This window comes from Beauveria bassiana, assembly GCF_000280675.1.
Source record: "Beauveria bassiana ARSEF 2860 unplaced genomic scaffold BBA_S00003, whole genome shotgun sequence".
Classification (NCBI taxonomy): Eukaryota; Fungi; Ascomycota; class Sordariomycetes; order Hypocreales; family Cordycipitaceae; genus Beauveria; species Beauveria bassiana.
In genome coordinates, this window is record NW_007930838.1 from 180,408 (window position 1) to 200,303 (window position 19,896).

The 19,896-nt window shown below is 53.1% G+C and overlaps 6 protein-coding genes across 6 annotated transcripts in view; 5 read left to right on the plus strand and 1 right to left on the minus strand.

Annotated features, from left to right (window-relative positions):
• Positions 1-708, plus strand: part of BBA_01293 (uncharacterized protein) — a gene marked incomplete at both ends in the record, with an annotated part of 1,577 nt that extends 869 nt beyond the window's left edge. The window contains 2 exons of the mRNA XM_008596390.1: positions 34-412; positions 545-708. Of these exons, the coding sequence (XP_008594612.1) occupies positions 34-412; positions 545-708 (543 nt within the window). The remainder of the gene's footprint in view (positions 1-33; positions 413-544) is intronic.
• A 2,151-nt stretch (positions 709-2,859) lies between these two features.
• BBA_01294 (zinc/iron transporter protein) lies at positions 2,860-4,597 on the plus strand (the record flags this gene model as incomplete). The annotated part of the gene is made up of 6 exons (XM_008596391.1): positions 2,860-3,035; positions 3,095-3,199; positions 3,258-3,386; positions 3,446-3,680; positions 3,738-3,990; positions 4,047-4,597. 6 exons carry the CDS (start codon positions 2,860-2,862, stop codon positions 4,595-4,597), a joined length of 1,449 nt encoding a protein of 482 aa, XP_008594613.1.
• A 4,737-nt stretch (positions 4,598-9,334) lies between these two features.
• On the plus strand, positions 9,335-9,742 carry BBA_01295 (uncharacterized protein; the record flags this gene model as incomplete). Its single annotated transcript, XM_008596392.1, has 1 exon — positions 9,335-9,742. The coding sequence occupies one exon, from the start codon at positions 9,335-9,337 to the stop codon at positions 9,740-9,742; it is 408 nt and encodes a 135-aa protein (XP_008594614.1).
• Positions 9,743-11,185: 1,443 nt separating this feature from the next.
• Positions 11,186-13,222, minus strand: BBA_01296 (kinesin heavy chain; the record flags this gene model as incomplete). Its single annotated transcript, XM_008596393.1, has 2 exons — positions 11,186-12,960; positions 13,012-13,222. 2 exons carry the CDS (start codon positions 13,220-13,222, stop codon positions 11,186-11,188), a joined length of 1,986 nt encoding a protein of 661 aa, XP_008594615.1.
• Positions 13,223-13,660: 438 nt separating this feature from the next.
• BBA_01297 (mitochondrial protein Fmp26, putative) lies at positions 13,661-14,907 on the plus strand (the record flags this gene model as incomplete). The annotated part of the gene is made up of 3 exons (XM_008596394.1): positions 13,661-13,850; positions 13,905-14,023; positions 14,074-14,907. 3 exons carry the CDS (start codon positions 13,661-13,663, stop codon positions 14,905-14,907), a joined length of 1,143 nt encoding a protein of 380 aa, XP_008594616.1.
• Positions 14,908-18,299: 3,392 nt separating this feature from the next.
• BBA_01298 (monocarboxylate permease-like protein) lies at positions 18,300-19,679 on the plus strand (the record flags this gene model as incomplete). Its single annotated transcript, XM_008596395.1, has 1 exon — positions 18,300-19,679. The coding sequence occupies one exon, from the start codon at positions 18,300-18,302 to the stop codon at positions 19,677-19,679; it is 1,380 nt and encodes a 459-aa protein (XP_008594617.1).
• Positions 19,680-19,896: the final 217 nt, after the last annotated feature.

Genomic DNA, 19,896 nt, shown 5'->3' on the forward strand with positions numbered 1-19,896 from the left:
TGAAATCAACCCTACCCTATCAATGGAAACAAGCCTCCTATCAATGGAAACAAGCCTCCTATCAATGAAATCAACCCTCCTATCAATGGAACCAACCCTCCCATCAACGGTGGAAATGATATGCCGCCTAACGATCAGGATGAGTGTGATGCCAACGATGAAGATTATCCTCCTATCAGCGGTGGAATTGAAAGGCCGAACGATCAGGATGAGTGTGATGCCGACGATGATGAGGACTATCTCGACAATCAGGGCGGCGATGATGCCGACGATGAGTTTGACAATGATGAGGACTATCTCGACAATCAGGACGGCGGTGATGGTATCGAACAAATTGGCGGTAACGGCATCGAAAAATTTGGCGGTGATGGCATCGATCAATCTGGCGGTGATGGCATCGATCAAATTGTTGGTAACGTCATCAAACAAATTGATGGTGATAGCATCGATCAATCTGGCGATGATGACATCGATCAATCTGGCAATGAGGACAATCTCAAGAAACAGAGCGGCGGTGATGAGAAGAATTTCTGCAATTAGGAAGGTAGTGATGAGGAGTATCTCAACAATCAGGGCGGCGATGATGAGGAGTTTGTTGGTGATGAGGAGTTTGTTGGTGATGAGGAGTTTGTTGGTGATGAGGAGTTTGTTGGTGATGAGGAGTCTGTTGGTGATGAGGAGTTTGTTGGTGATGAGGATTATCGCTAGTCAATGCACGAGTCACATACGTTGTTATAACGGTTATAATGACATTGGATCAGTTTAAGTAATCTCATGAAGATGCGTGACAGCCTGTTGACTCTGTCTCGCTTTGTGGCAAACTTGTCGACCGTTGCGCGTCAAATCATCGAATTGAGCAAGGTTAATGTTGTGCTTCGCAGACAATAAAAGTTCAAATGACGCTATCGCAGATTAATTTCCCTTATTATATGGATTGATGACCTAAATGAGATGCTGACCCCTTAATCAGAGCAAGTGTCGACTTATGAACATGTGTCCAAGGCAGGATACATGTATGTCTGTCGTCAGAAATTGGCCTCATTTAGAATAACATATGTCTATATATAAAGGTTTAGAAAGTCTGACTTGTAAATCTACTATAAATGAATCTATATATCAAGAAAAACTATGTTTTCTTTTTTTTTTTCCTATAATATATTTGTCTAGTACTTAGACTAGAGAAGAGGTCACGTTGAATGATGTATTTCCTCATGGTGGCTGGCTGCCTCAGTGCCATGTTCGCACATTGTACTCTTAACGTTAATCAGGCACTTTGCATCGGAGCAAAAAAGCTGGAGAATTGGGTAAGATTGATCTTGAAAGAATTAATCTGTAGAAGACCAGATGATGGCCGAGGTGAGGGATATGTTTACCTCGTGGCGTCTGTTTGACTAATGCTTTGGTCCTGGTCTATAAATGTAGACGATGAGGCAGACCGAAATCTGCACCTGCGGCGTACAAATCATTGTCGTCCTCCGCCACTGACTTGATCGTGCATCTGCCGCCAGGTTTGCCGCCAACCCTGGGCATGGTATCGAATTTGTGATGCTTGTCCGCCTTTTTTTTACTTTTTACGTCCATTGTCTAATTGAGACCACATGCTGCTGCGAACCGCTGTCGCCCTTGCCCTGTTGAGCGGGCCGTCGTCGGAACGCGGCACCCTGATGGCGCACGACTAGCAGTAGGCTAGTTGGTAAATAGCCACCTAGCCAACTAGGTGGCTAGGCTAGTAGCAGGCAGGCCATCCATGTCTCCACAGCCTGTGGCTGCTGAGAGAGACGTCGTCGCTTCACAAAAAAAAACACAACTCGCCCCGGCTGCCCATACCAAGCCGGGCCATTATTCAGCCCGCCGCGCATGCCCACGGCTGAGAGTCGAGCGTCAGCCTCTCATGAATGGAGGAAAGGGTGGCCTGTTTAGTCTGTTACTAACTAGTATGGGTTGCTCGCATCCACCCGCCCCGAAATACATCCAGCTCCGTCTTGGCAACGCCAGCCTGATCTGGGCTTGATTCTACGACAACCCACGAACCAAACTTTCAAGGTAACCACCGTGATCATTCCCGGGGGGAGGGGGGGGCCAAGACTCTTGTATATGGAAATCAGGCGTGACCTCGCTGGCAAATGGTTCTTTCCTTGCACAATGTCCTGCTTTTCGTGGCGAGACAAACAGAGCGCCACACGGACGAAGAGGGGGTGCCAAAGAAATATTCGGCACCACCACCTTGGCAAAAGACCATCAAGGTGCGCGTCGCCAATACCGGTATGCACCCGCAGCACATACTGCACATAGGTACTGCACATCCAACCGTATTGTCCATCAGGGTCAGCCGTCAATCCACTTGAAAAAAAAGCAGAACTTTTTATCGTTCAACTGCCAAGCATGCTGGTTCCTCTTTTTTGCAGTAATCAACTAATAACGGATGTATCAAGAGTCAAGACTGGCAAACGGGGGGTCCTACCTGGTCAAGCCAGTCAGTCACCACCAGAGCCTGCACTTCCCTTTTGCCGCGGGCAGCGCATCTTTATTCCACGACATCATATATTGGCACGACGGGAAAAGTCCCTTGCACGTGGCGTTTCTTAGCGTCGCAATTTTATTGCCCGCTTGCATCGCTCTGGGTGAGGTCCGTCAACTTTGAAAAGAAGCTTATTTCCTCCCGCCGCTTTCCTGGCGCGCCGCTTCTGACACACTTCTACCACATATTATTTTTTGCCCTGCTGGTGCCTACCAAACGACCTTTTTTTTTTTTTTTCTTTCGATCAAAACATCACTCGCCCAGCACTGTTCTTTGTCTATTCATCTCATCTGATCTGAAATCACCACTCCAAGTCGAGCAAAGCGAGGAGAGAAGAGAAGATGCTCGGGAAAACACTCACATCGGCCCTCCTCTGGGCTGCTGCTGCCTCTGCAGCATCGCATCCCATGCGTACACCGGCCCCGAATCCAGCTGCTGTCGCCGCCGCCGCCGCAGCTTCTGCCACAGAACAGATCACGGCCGTCACCGAATGTCATTTACACGGCAGCGCGGAATTGTACGTGCGACGGGGTGATACACTGAATCTCGTAGACCACATGCTAACAGCTCGCCCAGATACTGTATGCATGGTACCACAGAGTATCTCATGCAGACCACGCCTACACAAACCTCCAACCTGCCCGCCAGTTTCACAGGATGCCACAATCACGGCGCCGATCTGTAAGACTTTGCGTCTCTTCTCATCAAGCATGAGCCGTCGAGACTGACCCGACTACAGGTACTGCATTGCGCCAGATGGCAACGAAGTCATGGCCAAGGGCGAGGGCTCTACTGAGCCTGCGGGAGACAAGGACAACACTTCCGAAGCCGGCGGCACCGTTCACTGCCACTCCCACGCCGGTGTCGAGTACGTATCTTTCCCTGTCAAACCATCTCACTCCCGGGCATCTAGCTAATCAACCGCAGACACTGCGTCGGCGGCGACGAGAAGGAGGGCGCTGCGCCCAAGTGCGACGCTCCCAAGCGCGACTACAATATTGGCCTGCGCGTCGGCCTGCTCTTTGCCATCATGGCCACGAGCGCCCTCGGCGTCTTTGGGCCGCTGTTCCTCCAGCGCGCCATGGGACGCCACATGACCCTCATCTTTACCTTTCTCAAGCAGTTTGGCACCGGCATCGTCATTTCCACTGCCTTTGTCCATGTAAGTCTTTGAAATAACAAACGGAGGTATCGTATGCCGGGACTAACACAGACGTAGCTCTACACTCACGCCTCGCTCATGTTCAACAACAAGTGTCTCGGGGACTTGGGCTACGAGTCCGTGACGTCGGCCATTGTCATGGCTGGTCTGTTCCTCTCCTTTATTGTCGAGTACATTGGCCACCGCATTGTCATCGCCAAGGAAAAGTCCGTCGCCGCGCAGTCAATGGAAGAAAAGACGCAGTCCATGTTCTCCGCCGAGGTCGTCACCATTCTCGTTCTCGAGGCTGGCATTCTCTTCCACTCTCTCCGTAAGACTGCCACCGCCCTCACAAACACTCGACCTCTTCTCACTAACACGTCACAGTCATCGGCCTTACCCTCGTCGTGGCAGCGGACCAATACTTCATCACACTCTTCGTCGTCATTCTCTTCCATCAAATCTTTGAAGGACTGGCCCTCGGCACCCGAATCGCCACCATTGGTACTAACCGCGACGCCCACAGCCACGCGTCCGTCGACGGCAGCCAGCCCAACACGCCGAGCGTCGCGCCCGCCACGTCGCACACGGCCCTGCTCCCGCACCAGACGGTCGGTCTCTCTCTGCGTAAGAAGATGGGGCTCGCCTCGCTGTTTGCGTTTGTCACACCCCTCGGCATGGCCATTGGCATCGGCGTCCTCAAGTCGTTCAACGGCAACGACCCTTCGACCATCATCGCCATCGGCACCCTCGACGCCCTCTCGGCCGGTATTCTCGTCTGGGTCGGCGTCGTCGAGATGTGGGCTGGCGACTGGATGGTCGGCTCGCACGGTTCAAAGGCAGAGCTGGCGGATGCCGATGCCCTGACGACGGGCATCGCGGGCTTTGGCCTCATCGGAGGCCTGATTGTCATGAGCGTCCTGGGCAAGTGGGCATAAATTGGAGCGGTGGACGGCAGTCATTGTGAAGCTGCGATCCGGTTGTATGTAGTGTAGCAAAATGATACCAAGATGAAACGAAAGATATTGACTGCAGGCAGTTTCCGAACAGAGGCCCAGGCGCTCCTCTATAATTCTTTTTTTTATGAGTGCATGTTTGTTTCCGGTCTGTAGGGAGTTGCAGACGTGCAATCGAGAAAGGAGCACTGGTCTGGAGCTGATTTGGATTCGATGATGGAAATCGTGTCAATTTACGGATAAACAGGACCAAACTCTTTGCAGTCCTTCAAGGTAGATTGTATTATTGCGATAATTTAATGTAATTGACGGCCAATTGTCTCTCGAGATTAAGTTGTATCTGGCCCCGTTCATCACACATCGCGAGGCATGGATAGTCTCTCTGTCCCTCTGTCCCTCTGTCCTTTTGTCCCTCCGCCTCTCTGGGAAATTGTTGCACCAACTACTTGTGTATGCTCCCCAAGTTTGAGCAGCCAGAAGAGGCCAATTTGGGTCCGCTCATCTCAACAAATATAAATTGATATGCTTTGCAACCGAATACGCCTTGATAATCCAGTCGCATGAGGCCTGAAACTCGGCCAATTCATCTTACATTTCTGCTGTTATATAAATAAAAATTACCTAATTCGTCCATGCTCCATATAAACTTGCATTAGCGCCTTTATTTACCTAGCTAATAGCAAGCTAGCCAACCAACCAACCTAGCTTTCCACCACTGAACCTCAGCACCAACCCCTCTAAGTCCTAATAAAATCTTGCCTGATCAACCAAGACACACATGAATCGGCAACCGTCGAGGCTCTTGATATAAAACCCTTATGCTGAACTGATTTGGCTATCAAGAGATTCAAGAACCAACAAGATGCTCAGGGCTTTGTACTATCTCGATGAACGTATTATTTAAGTGGTGAATTGGACCTGATTAGCCCCTGTTTTCGTCATGATTTGGTGAAGTGTTGTGTAATAGGGCCACATCTACTAGAGCAGTCTTGCTAGCTCACGGAAGTTTGATTGTCAAGTAAAGGGTCGCGGCGGCGACGGCGGCGGGTTGTGGAAGCAGGAGAGGACGGCTGCAAGTTCTTCAAATATATGTGGCGACGCAATCGTCACTTCGAAGTGACAAGCCACTGCCAGAACGCGCACAGTTCGTTGTCTTGAGTTTAGTTAGTCTGCTTCACCCAATCCATGCTTGCCACGCCGCTGGCTGTGAGTCATTGTTGGCGGCGCATCAACGCCCGCTCGCACAGTTAGTAGGTAGATTCAGTAGCAATAAAGCAACAGATTCTGTAGCTTGCTTGTGGGCGAGGGAGGAGCGATTGGCTTTGTGGCTGACGACCGCACGTAAAAAAAATCAGTCACTCCTCGCTTTGCAATCTTCTTCTTCAACAATAACATTAAACTTCGGATTTTTTGGCTAAAAGATTCATCACCTGAAAGCAACATATGACTTCGAGCCGCAACTGCAAGAAGCCCGTTTTCATGAGCAGCTGCGGTTGGAAGCGCATCCTAGTCCTAGTAACTAGCCACATTTATGTCTTGGAGAACGGCCGAATTCAAGATCTCATGTCTACGTCGCTATAGATAAACGCTGGAAAAAATATCAAAAAAAGCATGCCATCCAGGATTCGTCCTTCCAAAAGACCTATTAGGGCGGCGCCCAACGAAACTTAGCCAGCTGGGCCGGCGACACCCGTTTTGCCTTTTACGGTACAAGACAGCAACAATAGCAGTACGATATCACGGTCGTCTAGTACTGCATAAAACGAGCTCCAATTCGGCTCGACATTGAAACAACGGAGAGCGAATGTCGAATACAAGCAAACTTGATTCTCGTCGAGATGGTGTATTGCGTGACAACTGTCTACGTCCTCACGGCTTCAGCTAGGAAGCTCGTATGGCTACAAGCGACGATTAAAGGTCTTTTCGTCTTTTATATTCGAGGGAAGATGCGTAGGACCAGACCTTAGGATAGAAGCAACACGCCTGCTGCTAAATGTTCTTGCGTCGGCAGCCCCCCAAGCCTGCATGTCCTCTTGCCGTTTCACATGATTTACTCATCCTGGTGAGGCGAGGGAAACAGGGTGCTGCTTTGCCAAGAGTTTGGTCACCTGGAAAGGATGAATATGGCTATGATATGGCTTTAGGTCAAGATCAGGCAAACGACTTTATATAAATTGTGGTGTTGGGTTGTCGACTGGCTGGCTGTAGTGGGGAGTGGGGGGAAATGCGTGGCCAGCAACACAGATTCCGAGAGTCATGTGCCTGCGGTCTCTCATCGGAAGCAGGACTGTCGACTATTAGCAGAGAAGCCGGCTGTGGCTCTTTCAAAGAAATTGTCAGGGTCGTCTTCTCAGGCTTGATCGCTCAGACCCCACGAAATATGTAGTGCCAGTCCCCTCGCCCTCTCCAGCCGTCCAAGACATCTGGCGTTCTCGGCTGAGTCAAAATATGCACACTTTTGCCTGCCGCTATTCGTAAAGAGGGCGGCTAACGAAACGGCATATGCGATGTAGCTGCGGCCGTTGTTCGTGAGGCATTGTACGTGGCCGCCGTGGAGCGAGCAGTCTGCAGTTCGCTTGTGATTCTGCGAAACGCATGCCCCTGCATTGGTTCAAGACCAGAGAGAGCACTAGTCAAGAAAGAGCGACGGCGGCAACGACTGCATATCCGCCCGCTTTGTTGCAGCGAGCCAACGAGCGTAGAACAAGATGTGGTGATTGTCTGACAGTGCTCTGCGCGATAAAGATGTAATTACGAGGGGGAGGGTTGCCAAACCGCCCCTGCATGCATGTCACAGCACAAGTCAGCGCCGACCACGAGTTCGTCGATGGGGGCTGGGTTGGGAGCATGGATGGATGGTTCATCTTCAAGGTGGGTGGCTGTGTGGCGCTCAGTATTCATCGCCATTTATGCTGGTAATACGAGTGCTTGGAGTTTCTATTTATCGCCATCTTACCTACCAGTCACAGGTTGCAGTTCACAGCAAGGAAAATCCGGATCAGGGGGTTAGGCCAAGTTGTGGCGGGTAGCCAAGCAGCCAAGCAGACACCAGCCATGTCTGCGACATGCTACTCCGTACTCCGTACGGAGTATTGATGCACAAACCATTGGCCCCTCGTAACGTGGGCTGGGCTCGATGCGCTGGGCTCGATGCGCTGGGGGCGGGAAATGTGGTTGTCTGGAATAGGGGCATCGGCGAACAAAGGGCTGCTCGGTTTGTCAATTGACACCAAGAATTTATAGATTGGCCAGAATAGCACTGCATGTCGAGAAACGGGTGCCACAGTGCCACGGTGCCACGGTTGAATAGTTGGTGGTCGTGCAAGGTCGAACAACGGGCTTGCTCGCGTGGTTCGTGGGCACCAAAGTCTATCGCAGTAATTTGTACCGAAACTTGTCAAACAGCAGCCATCGAATCGCAGCTGCAGCTGCAACCAACGAAGAAACTTTGCTTCTGTTCTAACATCATTGGTATCCGTAGCGCCGAGGCGGACAGCCTGCCAACAGGCCGTTGCGCAAAAGGTGGTGGCTGTCTTGTAGCGGACAGGGGCTTGAGGGAGCCAGATGCCGCGCAGCAAATGAGCGTGCATGTGTAATGAAGATGGACAATGTCTTGCACGGGGGCTGAAAAGTCAAGATGTGATGATTGTCGGATGGTACAAAGCCCGTTTGTCGCCAGTCGTGTTTACTACTTACCTAGTTTATAATTATATATGCGTTTGTCGTGGACAAAGAGAATGGGCAGATAATGGAGAACAAACGAAGCGATGGAACAGGCCCAGAACATCCAGAACATCCAGATTATGCAAAGCATTGGATGGCCTGCTTCAGGCAGGTGGCTCTCCCATTTACAGCGACCGCCACGGTGGGACTCAGCAGTTGCTTGGGAACAGGGGTCTTGATGTAGCAGACAAGTACTTCACATGGAATCTATGGCGTCTTCTGGCACTGTATCAATCAATTAATCTACCTGCAGTATACATTATCCGAACCCAACTCGTGATCCCCCTGTAAGCTCCCCACCACTGGCTACACTCAATCCTCTCCATCATCAGGCACACTAATAACGCACCTTGCATTATCCAATATACGTGCTCCGTACAAGCTGCATTTCCTCCCCATTCTCCTCAGTGACCACCTAATAAAGTAGCTTATCGTTATTATTATGAAAGAGGCCCATTTTCGCACTGCCTTTTTTCTTTTCCCTCTTCTTCTCATCCAGTCGTTGTTTGGGGCTTCGTCCAGTGCTCCGAAAGTTCCCCTCCCACACCACAGCCCCCCACGAGTCGCAAGCCTCTTCATTTTTTATGCAAGCAACTTGTACCTGCCAATTCCAGTCCTTCATTCGTCTTGACGCCTCGTCTTCATAAACTTCATACCCTCCCCTCCTTTTTCCCCTCCTACCTCTTCATCCAAAAGGGTGTGTGTGTGTCTGTCTTTGCCGGAGAATACTGTCGACCTCGAATTGCTTCTCTCGTCTCTCCTTCATCTTCTTTCAGCGTCTAGACCTTCTAGCTCAAGTCTTAACTTGTCTCACACCTCACTCAGCCCAACCCAACGTTTCCGCCTCGGCCTCGCGCTCCTGACAGCCTGTCTCTGATCAATCTTTGGCCCAAGACTCCTTTTCTTCCCAAGGAGAAGCCACCGTTGTGCAATACTCTTAACGACTCTGTGCCGCACCTATCCTTACGCTTTACTCCTCCATCGACTACCGCTACCATGGGTCGCAGCCTCATCGACCGCATCCAGGCTAAGCTTGAGTTTTTCCGCCTCGAGCAGCACTACACTCGCCGACGCCACCGCCGCTCGACATTCGTCTCCAACGCCGTCTACGTCGACGGCGAGTACGTCTACCAGACCCCCAACAGCACCGGCTCCTCGACCGACTCGAGCCTTGCACGCACCGACGCCCTCCACGGCGAGAAAGTCGGCGCCGCCAAGTCCAACATGGCCAGCGACATGCCCAGCCCACTCATCGACAACGAGCCCGTCGCTGCCATGCCCCAACGCAAGCGTCTCAACCGTTTTAGCTCCATGCCTTCGTTCAACGGCAGCATCGCCACCACGCAGACTTCAGCCAGCGACCGACGACGTAGTGCCGTCCAATGGCTCGACAAGAAGTGGTGATGTACGAAAATTGTCTGGAACTGTTACAAAAGCGGGAGGAAAAGCAGCACGATGGCTGCCACTGTTGATTGCCTTTCTTATGGAGTTGAGCGATTACACTGCATTTCATTGGGGCATCATGACCCTGGCACTCTTTACATCCTCATTTTTACCTCGACTATCTTCATGCCTTCTCTCTTTGTCTTCTTCTTTGTTCTTTTCGGAGAGGGCTTCTTTCATGGGCTTATATATCATACGCGACCGTTGGTTACGACTTTCATCCGCACGGCACATGAATGTGCGTGTATTTCTATCACGAATACCAGTTTCTCTGTTTGGCTATTGCTTCAATACACATGTTCAATCCAACTGACTTTCTGGCACATGTTTTTTTATCTGCTCATCGCTCGTGACTGCAGGAATGATGGGGGGCGGAGGTGGCGGATGTATGACGCTGCCGAACAGACCTTGTGTTGCTTGTCTCGTCGCCCCCGTTTCAAGGGTTCCTTGACCCATTGTGGGCGTCTCGGAAACCGTGCTACTGTCTTGCGTGCAGGCAATCTTTAGCTCAAGCTTCTGAAAGATGAAAAAGGCATATGTCGATTTGCTGAACAAGTCACGTCGGACAGAGCAGGCGGTGAATGCGTGAAAAAAAAAAGAAAACTGTAATTATCCAACATGCCGATCAAGATGCACACACCATCTCATCTGAACCAATCTCGCATGAAATTGTGTGCCGCGAGAACTTTGCTTTTTCTTTTTCTCCTTTATCAGCCTTGTCTGGCATGGCCCGTGATGCAGAATGTCTGTGTGTTCGCCTGTTGTTGGCCATTCCGTCAAGTAGGTGCGCGGGGGGCGGGGGGGGCAGGCAGACGATAGGTAGGTAGGTATAATGGACGGGCAGTGGAGTGGAGGGACAGGAGGCGCGCGCGCGCTCTCCAACTCGAAACACGCGTCGGAAAACGACTTTCAAAGGGCCAATCAAGACGGTATCGGACATTGAACGCGAACATACCTCCTGTTGGATCATTATGGGCGCTATTCCATGTCAAGGTCAACATCACGGCAACGACAGGCTGAGAGGCACCCGTCTCACTGTACTTTCAGATATTGTCTTTGTTTATTGATTTCGTATGCTTTTCAAAATATTCAAACACATAGCTTCATACCACACAAATGAAAAAAAGACCCTTTCAAGACTCCTCACTCACTCCCGGAATCTAAAATGATAAGAATGCCCAACTCCTCTTAATAAACGCCGGTTTCCGCATAGACTGGCTCTTTATCTAAGCCAATTTTTCCTGCGGAGATGAAATGATGCAGGTATGCTTCTTCCTCTTCTTCTTCTCTTCTTCTCTTCTTCTCTTCCTCTCATGCAAGAACAAAGAAAAGGTGGGCACCCCCATATACCCTCTGTTGTATAAACATGCCGACGAAAGCCTTTTTCTTGCATAGCCCTCGGTCTCAGTTGGCAGGCATGGGATGCACGCTGAATCGCGACATGCGCCTCGCCCGCCGCGCATTGTAATCAAAAGAAATCGTGCTCGTCACGTCCAGGTTTGCCGTGAGATCGCTCGCCGAGTCGTGGATGACGGGCAGCCTCGACATGCGCCGTCTGTCCATCGCCGCTTGGCCCAAAACGCACGTCGTGTCGTCGTCCGCTGCCTGGGCTGCCGCCACCGCCGCAGCCATGGGCGCAGACGGCGCCATGGGCGGCATGCCGAGCCGGGAGCGCAGTCGCGTGATCTTGCCAATCAGCTTGGCTTGACCGGGAAAGAACGGCAGCGCCATCTCGTACGCCTTGAGTGCCGACGCCTCGTCGCCGCTCTCCTTGTGCTGACGCGCCGACAGCAGGTACCGCAGACCATCCGACTTGGAGTCCTCGCGACGCTCGTCGGCCTCTATACGGCGCTCTAGCGCCTCCAGACGCCTCTGCATAGCGTCATGGCCGCTCGGTCGTGGTGGCGGTGGCGGCGCCATGACAGTCGTAGTCTTTTGCTCAGCGGCCATGCGCGCGGCGAGCACCTCGGCTACCTTCTTTTCTACCATGGCTTCGATCTGTGCCGCCGACATGGTGATGGATCCGTGGCTGGTGCTTCCTGCGCCCGACGATGCCAGCGACGCCGGCAGCAGCGACGGCCGTGCCAGTTTTGAGGGGCGCGACGTGGCAGATTCCTGTTCCGAGGCACGCTTCGCAGGGCTAGTCTTGCGGAGAATGTCCGACGTGGCGAGCGAGGCCCGCGAAGTGGGAATGGGCTTCAGCTCGTCGGTATACACGTTAAACGCCTTGATGGGGCGCGCCGCCGCCGCGTTGCCGCTCTGGACATTGTGCGCGTTGGCGAGTGGCTGCAGCGGCTGACGCTTGCCACCGCCCAGTCCGCTGTGGGAAGAGACATTGGTCTTGGGGAACTGCTTGTAGACAACCTCGTTTTCAATCTCGCGGACCTCGATGCGCTTGGCGCGCGAGCTGACATTGAGACTGCTTAGGGTGTCGAGGTGGTAGCTGCGTAGCGGCGACAGGTTGAGGATCATGACGGTGATGCCGTTGTTCTGGCCGAGGGACAGGATACGCGTCATCTTCGACTCGCGGTAGGGGATGCGGCGGTCGCCGCGTGAGATGGCATCGATACACTGACTCAGTACAAACAGGCTCTTGTTTATGGCCGCCGACTCGACGAGCCGCTCCTTGCCATTGTCAGTCCGTCGATTGTCTTCTGAACCAGCGAGATCAATCGCCGAGGCGGTGCTCTCGCGGGTCCAGCCAGGACCCGTCTGCGTCACCTTGACGCGCAGGATGGCGTGGCTGCGGCTGCTGTGGGCGTTGAGCTTAGTGGCGGCCGTGACGCGGTTGTTGTTAGCCTCGATGTACATCTTCTCAAAGTCACGGAGGTCGTCGCAGTGGCGCTCCGTCAAGCCGCACACGACGGTGCGGCCATTGGCCTCGGCGCGCAGCGGCAGGCCCATCGGCGTCCGCTGGTCCAGCGGCTCCAACAAGTCAAAAACTTTGTCGTTGTAAATTTCGTAGTAGGACAATGCCACGACAACGCTCGTCTCGTCGCCCGTGTCCTTGGCAATCTTTTTGCCACGCCGAAAGACGCCGCTCAGCAAACGGGGGATTACGCCACGGTCAGCCAGCTTGAGGCCGCCGCGCATGGTATGCGTCTTGCCGGTGCCGGTAACGCCGTATGCGAAAATGGTGACATCGAGTCCTTGGAAGAGCGACTTGAGAAGCGGTTGCACTAAGAGCTCGTTAGTACACGTTGGCTACTCGTCCTAGACCACTCCCCTACCTTCTGAAGTAAAGAGGGCCTCCTGTGACGCCGACTGGTCGTAGACGCTGTTGAAGGTAAACGAAAACTCCTCGGCGCCATTTTTGGGGCTAGGAATCTTGACAATCGTATTGGGCTTTCCAGTCTCGGTGCTGTCTGCGCGGACGATGATGTCCTTTTCGTGCTCACCGTCTAGTAACGGACGGATTCGGGCCACTACTCGTACAGACATAATTGTATGCTTTTCATAAATGAATTGATGCCGATATTTCAACAATACTCGATTCCTTCGACGCGGCCGACACTCTTCGTCGTGAGATATAGGTCGACCTTTTCTCCTATTGATACCTCCGGGACCTACCTTGGATGCCGTATTTTGCTGTGGCTTAATGTATAGCGAAGCGCCTATGGTTTGTGTGGTACAGCGTGGTTGTCGCTGTGGATGGTTGCCCCAGCAACCCAACCGTAATGGGTGCCAACGGCACACCAGCACAGGTCGGGCCGTCTGTACCGCCGGCCCGCCCTCCAAACGATTGCCGCCCAGTTTTTTTGGGCGCACTCTGAGAGCTTGATTTTAGGGTGCTTCCGGAAGCTTTACCGGGGACGTCACATCACTTTGCAATTCATCGCGCCTTTTTCCTTTGTCGATTGCACCGCATCGTCTGCAGAAATGATGAGGGGCCACGGCGCAATTTTTCGACCGATGCGTAGCCTACGCATCACACAGCCATCGTATATTTGCCGACAATGCAGAGCAATTCAGATCAGCGCTGCCCCGAGCACGGAAGCTCCGAGGGGCAGCGTCGGCGCCGGAAGTGATGTGTTCGGGGCGCCAATTGACCCTTCGCGAGATATGGCCGGTACGATTCGGTTTCTGATGGAATTATAAAGTTGTTACTGACTGGATCCAATAGATGCCAGATTCGAGGTCCTCGGTTCGCCGTATTCGATGCTCTCGGTGACGTTGTCACCCTCGCAGCGCCTTTACACTAGACGAGGCACGCTCGTTGCACTCGCTGGCAATCCCGAAGATGTACGTCTTGGATTAAGCTTCAATCTATGAGACTACTGACAAGAGCACAGGCTCAATCGACGCTGTCGATTCTCAATCCTCTTACCCGCGCCCCGCTCGGCGTTCCCTTCCTCTATCAGCGCATATCCGCCGCATCACCTGTCACGGCGCTCATCTCGACGAAATCTCCGACGACAACTTTCTCCGTCATTCATCTCGACGGCACGACGGACTGGCTAGTGACGCAGCGCAACGCGCTCCTCGCGTGGACAGGCCACACGCTGTCACCTTCGCCACGCATGCAGACGAGCCTCAGCGTCGCGAACTGGGGCGCCACTTTCCTCACTGGCCGTGGTCTCGCCGCCGTCTCTGCGCCCGGCCAGGTCTATCAGCTGACGCTTGCCGAAGGTGAGGAATTTGTCGCACACCCGGGCAGCGTTGTCGCGTACTCGGTATCGCGCCGCGCGCCGCGCCCGTTTCGCTTCAAGAGCGCCAGCTTCCGCCTGCAGGTACCGTCGGTGTCACGCTTTTTGCCCGAGCTGGCGTTTATGAAGACGGTGCGCGAGTCCGCGGCGTACAGGTTCATCGGCCGCATCTTGTTCGGGCTGCGCACCATGGCGCGACGGACCATCTGGGGCGACCGCCTGTTTTTGCAGTTTCAGGGTCCGGCGACGATCCTCATGTCGAGCCGCGGCGTGCGCCTGGCCGACGTGCTTTCGAACCGCGAGGTGAATGAGATTGCGGACGCCCCGGCAGGGGCAGTGCGGGAGGCGCTAGAGCCGGCCAAGGTCGAGGAACAGGGCACGGCAAAGGTGGAAGAGCCGGCGTTCAAAGTGGCCGAGGTCAAGCGGGACGGCAAAGTTACGTTCGAGGACGGCAAGGACCTCAAGGAGTTTGTTCGCTAAACATGGACAGACGGGTGGAAACTGGGCATGGGGTATGATTGAGTGTATTATTATTTGGCAGCATGCACAGCAAAACCTTCTGTGAGTAATAGAACTGTATATGGCACGTTGATGTTTTATGTTATGGAACGCTTTCGCTGTAGGAATCCAACTGACCAACAGTTTGCCGCCTCTGTGTTCTGTTTCTTTTTGCGAGGACACTGGTCTTGCTGCCCTTCTGGACTCTCCTCGACTCTTTTTCACCCACGACGGAGGAATGAAAGTTGAAGAGGCAAGAGGGGAAGTCGACAACCCCTCGTTCATCTACTGCCCCGCCTATTAGAGGACGATGTTTCAAGTGCCTTGTGCCTGGACACTCCATGCAAAGAAGGCATCAGTGAAAATTGCGAGGTTCACACCTATCTTCACTGCCGTCTCCAAAATGTCTTTCAATTGATAAAAGCACGCGGATACAGCGTGTGGTTCGTCCCTTGCCCGACTCAGGCTGCATGTACCCTACCGCGCTGTATCGATCGGCGCGAACTTCGTCAGCTACCTGAGATGGGTAATGTCTACAGCATCTGGTACAAAAGCGAGTCGGTGCTCGTCACTTACCAAAGCGGATTGCACATTTGGCACAAAGCCAACACCAATGACTTACCGAATACAAGTTCCATGGATGTCATAGACGCAAAGGGCTCGTTGGTGGGACGCTCTCATCCAGAGGAACGACTCCTCTTCGCATCAGAAATGCGGAGGGCGATCGACCAGAACGATATATTGCGTTACGGTGAAATATGGCGTGCTGAGCCTATAGTGGAATCCGCGATATATTGCAGAAAAACGGATACTGTATTCAAGTGTGTTCAAATTCTTTGCTCATCTGCATATGAAATGCTATTGTCCAGCACGGCAGCGGATGAACGTACGACAAAACACATGGCCGCGGTACAAATGGCCTGGGCCGGGGTGCCTGTGGTCGCAGCCGCCCAGCTGTCACAAGTCAACAAAGTCATCTGTGGGGAGAGGTTGGGGCGAACAGCAGTGACCCGGTCGAACAGAATGCCGTCGAGCATGCACAGATGTCCTCTCTTGTGATGCTACCAATGACCGCTGAGCCGTGTTGCATTGTTCTGAGCGTCGTGTTGCGCTTGACCGTTCTCACGGATGACCACAGTGACTACACGATCATCAACGAAAATGGTAGTTCGCTACTACGGGAGGTGGTCGATACGCTTCGGCAATGGCGTAGCAAAGGGGCCTGGAATCCTCTCGACGCAGTCATTGGCTGTGCAATGTGCAACGAGCTTATGAGGGAACTACAGCTGTTCCGCGGTAAACTGAGCTACCGGCCAACCACTATTGCTGAATGGTATAGCTCCGCATTGCTATGCGCGGTTATGTTGGCGGCACACCCAATTGTCGAAATGGCTGCTTCAATGGGTGACATGCCAGTGTCACCGCATCACTTCGAACTAGCTCAAATGGCGGCAGTAACTTCGCACGATCTGCTAGACCAGCGGTACGACGTGTCAAAAGGAGTATGCATGAACAGCATTTCTACCCTCAGCAACTCTATGCCGAACCGTGGATGCCACGAGTGTGTTGCGGATTGTCTCATTCTGTTAAGTGTGCATATCCTTCTTGCTGATCTCGCCCATTCATCCCTCTGCAGCGCATCTGTGGAAGACCTAGGCAGCCACGTGAATATGGACAATTTGTGCATAACTGAACGTCCACGCTTAACCAAAGTTTGGCTGTAGGAAACTCCAAGGGATTTAGTTCGTCATTATCTGGCTAGGCTTTCATGCGAGTCGATAGGTAGTCTAGCATCGCCGTGCTACGGTCGTAAGGCTTTTGAAGCCGAAGCGCGAGCCTGATCAGACGTGCGTAGAGTCTCACACGCCGATTGTGTCACACTGGGGCCGCGTCGAAAAAGAGGAGACGACTTGTTAACCAACACGGGGAGAATGGATCAGCAGAGAATAAGAGGCGAGTAAAAGACGGCACGACTATGCATCGCGGCCCGTCTTGACGTGCAGTCGGAGCTCGCGGCCACGGAGGCCCGATCTCTTGGGACTCTGGGAGTATCTGATTGGAGCGGGGCGGGGCTCTCCACGGTCCAGGATGCTGGGCCGCCAAGAGGGAACCCGACGACGCAAATTTGGACAAAGTCCAATGGGATAAAATTAGGGAATAAAGTGTGCAGTTGCGGCGAGGCGTGGCGGCTCGGCTGAGAGAAAGAGGTACTCCGTATCCGTACACGACTCCCTAATCATGGCGACCTTCTCTAAATACGGGTAGGGGGAGATGGAGATGTCCAGATCTCTTGACCTTGAAAAACGGCTTCCAAACCCAGATTGTTTAACAGTAGTGGCAGGGGAGTCCTGCGTGGACGCCTTTTTTAGCATTGCCGGGATCATTTGACAACAGGCGGCCTATCTCGGGAGCGCGTGCCATCGGCTGGCTGCAGTCGTCAAAATCTGCAGAGAATATGTACCAGATTTTTCAACGACGCATAGGCCGTCGAGCGTCAGCCGTTGGACGCCAAGAGGGTCTGTCTGATCAGCGGAGATTTGTTGGCGGGGGGGGGGAGCTTTGGTATGGCTGGTGGGCTACTTTAAATCATCCGCACGGGACCGTTTGCAATCGTCTTGCATCCCACCTGCAGGCCACATCCATCAGGAATCAAAACCCCAGGAGGCGAAATAAACACGCTTCTGCTATGGAACCGATCATCATAAAACCATATTTTGGGTCATTGGCCCGCGGGCCTCTGCATTGCCCTCTCCCTCTCAGTACACAAGCTTCATTCCTTGTGGCTCTTGGACACGCTCACCCTTCTCCATCTACAATGGAGTTAACGGCTCATCCCTACATCACCCATGTCCTTGGACAGACATGGTTAGTACAGCCAGCCACATCAGCCCGTCAGCCTCTTCCTCTCTCACGTCTCTCTACTCGTTGTTTGCCTTGCCTATCCCCCCACTTGCTCGGCCTTGGGCCTGGACGCGAGCCGTCTACTTGCGACCGACCTATTAGCATGGGGGCGTTAGCTCCATGCCAATCTTCTTATAATTACCATCTCGCGCCGCCTGGAGCCCTTATGTCTCGAATTCTCTTCCCAAATTCGACGACATTGACACTCGATTTAGCGAAGCTTTCTTTCACGGCCGGCGGTGATGATATGACGCAACATGACGACAGCTAACACGCTCTAACATGCTGACTGTTTTCGAAAAACCGCTCCAGATCAGATAAATAGGATCAGCACACGTCATTCGTAATTATCTGCTTCATTTCTCCATCTCTCTCCCTCTCAACGGAAGCTTTGAGCCCTATTTGGGTCCGCTCTGCACCGGTATCTGGTCGGCTCCCGGCACACTGTCTCGGATATCTGACACCTTGCTGCAATGGGCCGGTCCAAGTCGGGTTCCCTGTCCTCAGCCACGGCCTATGAGGAGCCGCCCTACGTTGCCAACGAGAATGTCGAGAGTAACGCCGCCGCCTATGCCTCTGAAAAGGCTGTCCACGACCTCGAGCGCGCACCGTCGGCAGGCGCCGCGCCTGCCGGCGGCCATTTACCCCAAGACTTTCCCGATGGCGGCCGCGAAGCCTGGCTCGTCGTCTTTGGCGGCTGGTGCGCCCTCTTCTGCACCTTTGGCCTCATCAACTGCGTCGGCGTCTTCCAGCAGTACTATGTCTCCCATACCCTCAGCAACTACAGCTCCTCTACCGTCAGCTGGATCACCTCGACGCAGGTCTTTATGATGAATTTCCTCGGCATCGTCGTCGGCCGTCTCTACGACAACTTTGGCCCGAAATGGATCCTGCGAATTGGTACCGTCATCTACATCTTTGGGCTCATGATGACCTCGCTCGCCACGGAATACTACCAAATCTTCCTCGCGCAGTCCATTGTCGCCTCCATGGGCTCTAGCGCCATCTTCCACTCCTCCATGTCCAGCCTCGTCACCTGGTTTCTGAGGAACCGCGCCGCTGCGTTTGGCATCATGGCCTCGGGCTCGTCGCTGGCCGGCGTCGTCCTGCCCATCATGATGGACCATCTCATCCCGCGCATCGGCTTCCCATGGACCATTCGTGCCGTCGCCTTCTTGTTTCTCTTTCTCCTCCTCATCGTCAATCTCACCGTCAAGTCGCGGCTCTCGCCCAAGCCGCGGCCCTTTGTCCTGCAAGAGTACTTCGACACCTTCAAGGACGTCAAGATGGTGCTGGCCATTGTCGGCTCCTTCTTCTTCATGTGGGGCATGTTTCTTCCCTTCAACTACATCTTGCTCCAGGCGCAGGCTGCCGGCATGTCTCAGAAACTGGTCCCCTACCTGCTGCCCATTCTCAACGCCATCAGCATCTTCGGTCGTGTTCTACCCGGTATCGCCGCCGACAAGATCGGCCGCTTCAACGTGATGCTCTGCATCGCCCTCTCATCTGCCGTATTTGTTCTGGCCATCTGGATTCCCGTCACATCCACGGCAGGCATCGTCGCATTTGCTGCTCTCTTTGGTTTCTCCTCGGGGGGCTTCGTCTCTCTCGCCCCTCCGCTGATTGCGCAAGTCTCCGACATTCGCTACATTGGTACGCGCGTCGGCACTGCTTTCGCCGTCATGGCATTCGGTGGCCTGACCGGCAGCCCCATTGGTGGTGCCATTGTGTCGCGCCAGCACGGAGACTACATTGGTCTGCAGCTGTTTTGCGGCGTCTCCATGGCTCTCAGTTTCGTTTTCTTTATTGCATCCCGTTATGCCCAGGCTGGTTTTAAAAGAGCAAAGGTTTAATCCCCTTTAATCAAAAATTCTGGAAAAAAGAAAACAAGTTTTTATTTTCAGCGCTGCTCATGCGATACCCAGGTTCAGTCATCTTCAGCGCAGGGACGTCGATTGAAAATATGTCCAATAGACGCTTGCATTGAATTGTTTATCTTTGTACTTTATATAGTATGCTCTATATAATTCAAGAAAAGGACTACTATTTGTTGACTTGTTGACTTGTTGA